The following is a 10,666-nucleotide window of genomic DNA, read 5'->3' as shown; positions in this document are numbered from 1 at the left end:
TGTTCCACTTTATTGATTTTTTATTTGTATTATTTTTATTGTTATATTGTTATTTCTAGGGGATTTTCTTTTTGAGACTGAGTCTTGTGCTGTCATCAGAGCTGGAGTGCAGTGGCGTGGTCTTGGCTCAGTGCAACCTCCGCCTCCCGGGTTCAAGCAATTCTCCTGCCTCACCTTCCCGAGCACCATGGATTACAGGTGCCCACCACTGTGCCCAGCTAATTTTTTGTATTTTTAGTAGAGATGGGGCTTCACTATGTTGGCCAGGCTAGTCTCGAACTCCTGACCTCATCATCCCCCTGCCTCTGCCTCCCAAAGTGCCAAAATTATAGGCATGAGCCACCGCTCCTGGCCTTTTTAAGGGGATTTTTAAAGAATATTTTTGGTCTGTCGTTGGTTGAATCTGTTGATGCAGAACCCATGGATACAGAGGGCCAACTGTAGATAAATGGAACAAAATAAAGATGCCAGAATTAGACCCATACAAATACAGTCAACTGATCATTGACAAAGGAGCAAATAATTCAATGGAAAAACAATGGTCTTTTCAACAAACAGTGCTGGAATAACTGGACATTCATACGCAAAAAATAATCTAGACACAGACCTTATATCTTTCACAAAAATTTACTCAAAATGGATCATAGACCTAAATGCAAAACACAAAACCGTAACACTTCTGAAAGATAACATAGGAGAGAATCTAGGTGAACTTGTGTTTGGTGATGACATTTTGGGTACAATGCTAAAAGCATGATCCATGAAAAAAACTGAACAGTTGAAATATTTTAATTAGAAACGTCTGCTCTATGAAAGACATTGTTAAATGAATGAAAAGACAAGCCACAGTCTGGGAGAAAGTATCTGCAAAATACATAATCTGATAAAGGGCTGATATCTAAAATATATAAAGAACACTTAAAAATCATCATTACAAAAACAACCCAATGGGTAATAGATCTGAGCAGACACCTTATCAAAGAAGATAGATAGATGGCAATTAAGCATAAGATGCCCAGTGCCATACATCATTAGGAAATTGCAAACTAAAACAATAAGATTCTACTATGCACCTATTAAAATAGCCAAAATTCAAAATAATGTCAACCCCAAATGTTGGCAAGGATGTGGAGTAACAGGAAGTCTCATTCATTGCTGGTGAAAATGCAAACTGTTACAGCCACTTTGGAAGACCATCTGGTAATTTTTGATAAAGCCAAACATAGTCTTACCATATAATCCAGCAATCATGCTCCTTGGTATTTACCTAAATGAGTTGAAAACTCATGTCCATACAAAAACCTGTACAAGAAAGTTTACAGTAAGCTTATTCATAATTTTAAAAGACTGAAAGCAACCAAGATGTCTTTCAATAAATAAATGGATAAACAAACCATGGTATATCCATACAGTAGAATATTGTGCACAATAAAAGAAAACAAACTATCAAGCCATGAAAGACAAAGAAGAATGTTAAATGTATTATTGCTAAGTAAAAAAAAAAAAAAGCAGTATGAAAAGACTACATACTATATGATTCCAACTCTGTGACATTATGGAAAAGGCAAAACTCTACAGAAAGTAAAAACATCAGTGATTGCCAGTGGTTGGTTGCAGGTGTACCAGATGAATAGGTGGAACACAAGGAATTTTTTAGTGCAGTGTAACTGTTCTGCTGACACACTAATGGTGGATATACTATGCTTTTTTCAAAACCCACAGAGCTGTGCAACACAAAGACTGAGTCTTAATGTAAACTATAGACTTTAGTTAGTAATAATGCATCAGCTGTAATAAATGTACAATATGAATGCAAGATGTTAATAATAGAAGGAACTGTAGGGGAGGAGGGGAGATTAGGGAGTACACAGAAACTCTCTCCACTATCGCTTAATTTTTCCATCAGTCTAAAACTGTTCTAAAAAATAAAGCCAATTAATTATTTTTTTCTAATATCTCATTTGAATGAGAGGTCACGGTTAAAGGAAATTGTCAGAGACAGTGTCAAGAAAGAAGTGTGACTTTAGCTGGGTCCTGAAGGGTACATAAAATTTGAGAGTCGGAAAGGGCAGAAGGCATTTCAGCTGGGATTGAGGCATGAAAAAGACTCAGAGGGCTCAAATTGCGAAGGAGCAGGAAATAGCACAGAATAAATCAATGCAAAGACAACAGGCAGCAATTTAATGGAAACCAGGGGCCAAGGCTGGGCTAGAAACACTGAAGCATCATTCCAATATCAGATAAATATAGGCATGAGAGCTGACTCAACCTTGGCTGGGTCCTCAACACATATTCATTCATTCATGTAATATTTAGTAAACATTCACTATGTTCCAGACACTGTGGTAGGCGCTGGGGACAAGCAGTGAATAAAACAAATGGAAATCTTTGTTCTCACTGAGCTTACACTCTAGTGAGAGGAGACAGACAGAACCTGTCTGGTATTTGCAAGAAACAACAAAGAAAACATTGACTGGAATGAGAAACAATGGCCTTTTCAATAAATGGTGCTGGAATAACTGGACATTCATATGCAAAAAATAATCTAGATACAGACCTTATATCTTTCAAAAAAAATTACTTAAAATGGATCATAAACCCAAATGCAAAACACAAAACTGTAAAACTTCTGAAAGATAACATAGGAGAAAATCTAGGTGAACTAGATAGATTTCATTCACTGGAATGAAGTGAAGGGGGAAAGCAGAAGGTGAGATAGAGGAGATAACAGAAGTCAGAGTATATACGGCACTGAAGCCAGAATAAATAATGACTCTGGCTTTTACTCTGAGAGATGTAGGGAGTCACTGGGGGATTCTGAGTGTCAGAGTGACTTGATTGACACCTGAACAGGGTCATTCTGTCTTCTGTGCTGAGAACTGTCAGAGAGAGGACAACAGTGAACAGTGACTGCAGGGATACCAGCAAAGAAGTTGTTGCCACAATGCAGGTAAGAGAATGGAAGCTTGGACTAGGTTTTAGCTGAGAAAATGATGAGAAACAGATTCTGGATTCTACAATGATTTGCTGATGGATTTGATGTGTGAAAGAAGGTCAAAACGTCTCAGTTTTAGGCTTGAGCAATGAATGGGAGGGCAGGAGCTGCCTGTAATGAGAGACAGGAGAGAGAGAGAGAATGTGTGTGAGAGAGAATGAGAGAGAGAGAGAGAGAGAGGATTTTAGAAGAGCAGGCTCATGATCAGGCCTGAGCTCAGTGTCTGAATTCAGGTAAGCTATCTTGAAAGGGGAAATATCAAAAGCTAGAGATCAGAGTGAGGCTGAGACTGAGAATCATGTGGGCAAGACTAAGTGGCAGTATGTACTGGCAGTGAGGATAAGTATTTAAGCATTCGTTGAACATACCTTGAAATCAACCACTTTTAATGTGCCAGGGACACAAAGATAGAAAAGACATTTGCCCTGTCTGGAAGGTACTAATAATTCAATAAGGAAAACAGAAATATAAATAAATTATTCTGATACACTAACCATCATAGTAGAGGTATTCAACATTTGTTGGGTCCCTGCTATATGCCAAGCAGTTTAGGTATGCACAAAGTTCTACAAGAGCACAAAATAAGTTCTGGCAAAGGTTTGTAAAGACATTCACAAGGGTTTTCACCACAGTATGACCTCAGGGAGTTGGCAGTAACCTAGATGCCCGATCAGTAGGGATATGTATGAATACAATTTCTGGCATACTCAGTAGCAAACTAGGTGTACACACAGCAATGTGGGTATAGCTCAAAAACAGAGTGTTGAATAAAACAGTTGTAAAGAGAGATTTACAGTCCAATACCATCTCTGTAAACGCAAGAAGCATAAACAAAACATTGTCTGTCTTAAATTATCAAGAATCTCTATCAAACACATTGCAGTTTGTGTCTAGAAGAATGAGTGGGGATTGAGGAAGATGAGGAAAAAATAATATAAAAAATATAAAATAATATAAATAAGGACCTTGTAGGGACTGATATGACAATGTGCTGAAAATGGAAGAGCATAGTTAACTCTCTGTACCTGAGAGAAAATAACTAGCTAATGGGAATCCAGCTGAAAACCATAAGGGGTAGGGCCTCTACGGGGCCCAGGAAGGATATGTAGAGTCATGAACGGATGCAAGTGCATCACAGGTTCAGGGAACAACACAGGTTGAGTGTGGCTTATAGTAAAAATGGTTGTGAAGAGTTGACGTATTTTTAAGCCCTGGGTAAACTGAACAACATCTTACACTTGGAGGGGTATAATCATTGTAATCAATGTGTACCCTTTTACTATAATACATTGGAGTTACAGCTAATGCTCTGCTCCCATTCAGCCTGATGAGATTCTCTTTCAGCCCTCTTGGGGTCTTGGCCTCATGTGACTACTTCAAAGACTCTAGTCCAAAAGGTCTTTCCTGTTTACTATGGCCTTGAGGAATGTGGCCCTAGATCCACTGCTTTAAAGCTGGAGTTCCACCAGCAGCAACAATCCTCTCATTCTGAGGCAACTGCCTGAGGCAGGTCATCCTGCCTCGGCCAACCCAGTGCTACCAATTAACTCTCACCTGCCATATTCCAGCTAGAATCCTTTCCCCTTCTCCACCCCAGACTGGGTCATGTTCCACCATCATGGAAGCACCTATTCTTCATATCCCTTATCACAGCTGCAACTCCTCATTTACTTGTCTGATAATTTGATTTATGTCCATCTACTTTGCTACGTTCTAAGTTCAATGCTGGCAGTCTTTTCTTCTTTTTTTTCTTTTCTGTTTTGCTCATCGACTTCTCGCTAGCACTTAGCACAGTGCCTGGCACATGATAGGTACATAAACTTCTCAGTTGGATACCAGCATCCCAAAGGGAACATGGATTAAGGCAGCTATAAGCACGGTGCAAAACCGGAATAAGAAAAAGTTGAGGTTTGTTTCACAGTAGAAGGTAAAGGGTTGCAAGTAGGTGCATCGGCCCCTGTAGACAGGACGCATGACTGCTACACACGTGTTCACCCCACCCTGTGGTACAGGGTGCACATAGAGTAGGGGCAGAAATGAACCTCAAGTGCTTAACCCAATTTTTAAAAAATATATGGTCAAGTGAAAGTATGAAAACTAGTTGAGGAAAGGTGAGTACGTGGGTCAAAGCTGGGTCTGAGGAAAGGCTAACATTTTGAGGTCCTGACTCAATCCATGTCCCTTAAAGGGCACAGGGTGTCTCCACAGGGCCACCCAAAATCTGGTGAGAGAGGGCGTGACTCCTCACCCTCTGCCTCTACGGGTCACAAAAGCCTGGGTCACCCTAGTTGCCACCGTTCCTAGTTCAAAGTCTTCTTCTGTCTAATCCTTCACCCCTATTCTCGCCTTCCACTCCACCTCCCGCTCAGTCAGGCTCTCCGCTACTTTGAAACAAACCAAACCAAACCAAACCAGACATCCCCCGGGAATCCTAGCGAGGCCGAACTGGGATAACCGGATGCATTTGATTTCCCACGCCACTGAGTGCACCTCTGCAGAAATGGGCGTTCTGGCCCTCGCGAAGCGGTGCGACCTGTCACCGCCCTTCAGCCTTCCCGCCCTCCGCCGAGCCCGCGCACGCCCGGCCCGCGCGTCTGACGTTCGACCCGAATCCCCGGCCGGTTCCCAGAAGCGCGCATGCGCGCGCTCCCAGGCTACTTGAAGAGAGAGGGCGGGGCCGAGGGGGCTGAGCCCGCGGGGGGAGGGAACAGCGTTGATCACGTGACGTGGTTTCAGTGTTTACACGCGCAGCAGGCCGAGGGTTCGGCCTCAGTCAGGCGCTCAGCTCCGTTTCGGTTTCACTTCCGGTGAAGGGCCGCCTCTGAGCCGGCGGCGGGCCGACGGCAGCGCGGGCGGCGGTGGTGACGGAGGCGCCGCTGCCAGGGGGCGTGCGGCAGCGCGGCGGCGGCGGCGGCGGCGGCGGCGGCGGCGGCGGCTGGGCCTCGAGCGCCCGCAGCCCACCTCTCGGGGGCGGGCTCCCGGCGCGAGCAGGGCTGAAGAGAAGATGGAGGAGCTGGTGGTGGAAGTGCGGGGCTCCAATGGCGCTTTCTACAAGGTACTTGACTCCAGGGCAGGCCCCATCTTCGCCCTTCCTTCCCTCCCTTTTCTTCTTGGTGTCGGCGGGAGGCAGGCCCGGGGCCCTCTTTCCAAGCGCGGTGCCAGGGCACGCTCGGCGGGATGTTGTTTGGGAGGGAAGGACTGGACTTGGGGCCTGTTGGAAGACCCTCGAGCCCCGCTCCGAATCCGAGAGGCCCTAGCGCCTATCGGAATGAGAGACCAGCGAGGAGAGGGTTCCCTTTCGGCGCCGAGCCCCGCCGGGGTGAGCTGGGGATGGGCGAGGGCCGGCGGCAGGTACTAGAGCCGGGCGGGAAGGGCCGAAATCGGCGCTAAGTGACGGCGACGGCTTATTCCTCCTTTCCTAAATATCTTCTCCCAGCGGGATCCGGGCCTGACGTGTGGGTAGTTGTGGAGGAGCGGGGGACGCTTCAGCCGGACCGCCTCCTGCAGCGCCAAGAGGGTTTCAGGTCTCCTTTGGCTTCTCTTTTCCGGTCTAGCATTGGGACTTCGGAGAGCTCCACTGTTCTGGGCGAGGGCTGTGAAGAAAGAGTAGTAAGAAGCGGTAGTCGGCACCAAATCACAATGGCAACTGATTTTTAGTGGCTTCTCTTTGTGGATTTCGGAGGAGATTTTAGAACCAAAAGTTTCAGAACATGGCCCAGCAATGCATTGAAGAAGTTGATCATCGTGAATATTCGCGCCCCCCTTTTTGTTAAACGGGATAAATTCAGGAATGCACATGCTTCAGCGTCTAAAACCATTAGCAACTCTGCTACTTAAAAATTGTGTGTGTGTGTTTAAGTTTCCAAAGACCTAAATATATGCCATGAAACTTCAGGAAATTAACTGAGAGTATATTATAAATAGGGTATAAATAGGGCAATTTTTTTTAAACTGAGCGAAAATATTTTTGTGCCCCTAAGAACTTGACCACATTTCCTTTGAATTTGTGGTGTTGCAGTGGACTGAATTGTTGACGCTTTATATAGACATTCATGGGTTTACTGTACTTTATAAAATTACACCATTGCAGATCAACTAACACCTTTCAGTTTTAAACAGAAGATTTACAAATTTGATGTAGCAGTTGTGCGTTTGTTGGTACGTAGTTGCTGTAGATCTATTAATCTATAAATTCTCATTTCCTTTTGAATGTCTATAACCTCTTTAAATAATATCCCACCTTACTACAGTATTTTGGCAATAGAAGGTGCGTGTGGAAGGAAGCCTGGAAAATAGCTATTACCAGTGTCCAGCACAATTCTTAAGTGTATTATAGAATGACTTGAAGGTTTCAAACAGGACACGTTTGGCTATAGGAAAATAAACAATTGACTTTATTCTGTCTTTACCAATTTTATGAAGACATTTGGAGATCAGTATATTTCATAAATGAGTAGAGTGTAAACCGTTCCATACTTTGAGCACAGAGTTAAAACCTTTTGCTGTAAAAGGAGGCAAAAGGTAACCCCACGTTTATGTTCTTAACACTCTCATAAATATGAAATTGTTTCAGTTGACTCTGCAAAGTTTTAATTTCATTGATTTTATTGATCGATAATTTCTTCTGGTGAGTTTGCGTAGAATCGTTCAGAGTCCTAGATTAGTGGTTTTGGTCACTAGATTTCTGGCACTAATAACTATAATACATATACATATATATGTGTGAGTAAGGGGTAATGGTTAAGCAAGATTCTGATTGATCTTTGATATAAACTTAGATTGGATGCCACTAAAGTTTGCTTACCACAGAGGGCAAGTAGCACATTATGGCCTTGAAGTACTTACTGTTCTCTTCCAGCAACTTATGATTTGCTCCAGTGATTTTGCTTGCAAACTGACTGGAATATAAGAAATACCTCCTATTTTGCTATTAATTTCCTCCTTTTTTGTTTCGTTTTGTAACCAAGTTGTTTAACTTAAAGGTGAATGAAGAATAGGTTGGTTGCCCCTTAGTTCCCTGAGGAGAAATGTAATACTTGATCAAGTGTGTGTCAGATAAATTGCTGTTACGTTTATTTAATTAAGTTTGATTTCTAAGAAAATCTCAAATGGTCTGTACTGATGGAAAAATAGTTTCTGTAACAAAAAGCTTGCAATTTTTATATGACTTACAATATTGCTGTGAGTTTAAAAAGTAAAGCAAAAGTGAGCTGAGTTGCTTGTCCAGTGGGATGGACAGGAAAGATGTGAAATATAAACCAATTAAAAATGAACTGCTGTGAAGAAGTGTTACATTTATGGAAAAAGAAATAGGAACCTTGTTCATCAAATTGATAGAAAAGCTTTAAAAACTAAACAAACAACTTGAGTGTATTTGAATTCAGACTTTGATTTGCCTGACATAACCACCATATTTCCAAGGACATCTCTCTGTCTTCTGGTGTTTATTCTTAAAAACTTAGAAGTTAGATTTAGCAATCACCAGAGCCACTACTTTTATGCTTAGGTATTTGTTTGACTTAGAAATAATTGGTCACGTGTACCACTTTACAGTGCCCTGCAGGTGTTAAGATATGAAGACACTTTGACTTACACCTCATAAAATCTTTACAAAGTATTTTCTAAGTGAATAATGATGAAATAAAGTCTTTATTCTAGGTGCATCTGCCCCACATAATTTGTTTTCTTTGGACTAGAAGTTTTGATGTGTTGAGAATGGTAATGAATTAACTCCATTTTAAATGTAGAATGCGTATCATTCCAGTGTGAATGCCCTAATCCTAAGATTTGTAGGTTTTGTGTACTAGTATGAAAATTACTGAAGATGGATAAATCACATGTTGGAGACATAAGATACAAACCTTTTTTGTTTTCTGAAAATGCAGCCTCTGATTTCTGATTCCTTATTGTAATATGGTATAATTATGCTTGATTGTAATTTTATTGTTAGATTATACTTTATTTTTTAAGTTCAGTGTTTGAGGACAGACTTTCATTTGGTTAATAGTATTATGGCAGCTAGCAGCTAAATATGGTGAAGTGTACAATCAAAAGGATGTTTTTAATGAAGATATTAGTGGTCTAACATGTCATTTCAGATGCATAGCTGAAATGTAGTAAAATCAGTTTTGCTACAAATAAATTTGCATAAGGTTTATAAATTTATAAGTTTATAAATCAACTTGCGTAAAGTGTAAATAAACTTGCACTCATGGTTTCTCTGAAGTTTTTTGAGATAACTTTGCATAAAGGTGTTATTCTGTACTTCGAGGAAGTGAATTATTGGGGTCAACCACATTTGTTTTTCCTTCCTAGAGTCTAATTGCCCTTTTTAGTTTTTAGGATCTTCGTGGCTGCGTCATTTTTCCCCTTTTGAACTGTGCTTTTTCTAACTCCATATTAAATATTCTGATAACCTCCAAATTATTAATTAGATGCAACGTTCAGTGGTATATTACTGGAGTTTCTGATTTCTGCACACTATAGGAATGTGCTTCCTGAGAAGACTGGGATCGTGATTATAATAATAGTTAACAGGGGATGAGTACTTTCTAGGTGCCAGGCACTGTTCTAGGTGCTTTACCTCTGATACTTTATTTGAGGTATTGTTGTTGTTCTTATTCTTTAAATGATGCACAGAGAGGTTAGGTAAGTGACTTAACTACCAAGTTTCAGGACCATTAAGGGTCAGGATTCTGAATTCCTGAAATGATGAAATTTAGCTTGAAGAAATTGGTTTAATTTCCTGCTCAGTTTTCAATTTCATTGTGGTCTTTGATTGTATTTTGTGCTATAACACTACCTTAGCATCCTAAAACTATAGTTACAATGTTATATTATGATTTTTTACTGTTAATACAAAGCCATCATGAAATAATTCAGTTTATGTGCCAACTTCTCTTGTTATTAGCTCTTGAACCTTGACACTGTAGTTCTTCATAAGGATGCCTGTTAAGGACAGATAAGGTTAGAAATCTTTGACCCTGCTAGGAAATTTGCCTTTGTTATATTGGGAACTCATAAAACTGAAGTATTCAAAAGTTAGAATACATACACACAAGAAAAATTAATAACTAATTTAATAATGTTTTCTTTGCACATGTCTCTGTTGTCTTTTGGTCAGAATGAAGCAGAATGTGTTTTTCTAATAATTTGTAGCAGATGCCTATATGAAGTCCTGGACATGTGGTATGGTTGGAAGGACTGTTGATGAGGTTTATTGTCTCTGTTTATTCTTTTATGTTGTTAGTGTCCCCATACAATGGGGCGGGGGGATGGGGACAAAATGATAACTTGCTTTATATATGAAGCCTTGGGTTTGAATCATACTTTTATCACATTTCTTATGTCCCTATCCTGTCTCCTGCACGTTTTCTTTCTTGGTGTTCTTCCTTTCCTTTCCTTTCCTTTCCTTTCCTTTCCTTTCCTTTCCTTTCCGTTCCGTTCCTTCCCTTTCCTTTCCTTCCTTTTCTTTTCTTTCCTTTTCCTTCCTTTCCTTCCTTTCCTCTGTTCCTTTCCGTTCCTTTCCTTTCCTTTCCTTTTTCCTTTCCTTTCCTTTCCTTTCCTTTCCTTTCCTTTCCTTTTTCCTTTCCTTTCCTTTTTCCTTTTTTTTTTTTTTTGTTTTTTTGTTTCTTTAGTTTGTTTCTTTGTTTCTTTAGTTTGTTTCTTTGT

The 10,666-nt window shown here is 40.8% G+C and overlaps 1 protein-coding gene and 1 long non-coding RNA gene across 12 annotated transcripts in view; one reads left to right on the top strand and one right to left on the bottom strand.

Annotated features, from left to right (window-relative positions):
• Nucleotides 1-3,319: 3,319 nt before the first annotated feature.
• Nucleotides 3,320-5,661, bottom strand: LOC111536352. Its single transcript, XR_002729713.1, has 3 exons — nt 5,486-5,661; nt 5,148-5,250; nt 3,320-4,863 (listed from the first exon to the last, which is right to left on the bottom strand). It is a non-coding gene; the product is annotated as an uncharacterized LOC111536352 (long non-coding RNA).
• Nucleotides 5,662-5,768: 107 nt separating this feature from the next.
• FMR1 (FMRP translational regulator 1) overlaps nt 5,769-10,666 on the top strand; it is a 38,850-nt gene continuing 33,952 nt past the window's right edge. For 8 of the 11 annotated variants that reach the window (XM_023202711.3, XM_023202703.3, XM_023202708.2 and 5 more), the window contains exon 1: nt 5,772-6,050. In XM_023202711.3, the coding sequence (XP_023058479.1) occupies nt 6,000-6,050 (51 nt within the window). In that variant the 5' untranslated portion in view covers nt 5,772-5,999. Of the gene's footprint in view, nt 6,051-10,666 lie in introns of all 11 variants that reach the window. The other 3 variants (XM_023202709.3, XM_023202700.3, XM_023202707.2) reach the window with 2 other exon arrangements.

Source organism: Piliocolobus tephrosceles, chromosome 12, assembly GCF_002776525.5.
Source record: "Piliocolobus tephrosceles isolate RC106 chromosome 12, ASM277652v3, whole genome shotgun sequence".
Classification (NCBI taxonomy): domain Eukaryota; kingdom Metazoa; phylum Chordata; class Mammalia; order Primates; family Cercopithecidae; genus Piliocolobus; species Piliocolobus tephrosceles.
This window is presented reverse-complemented; position numbering and strand designations above follow the sequence as displayed.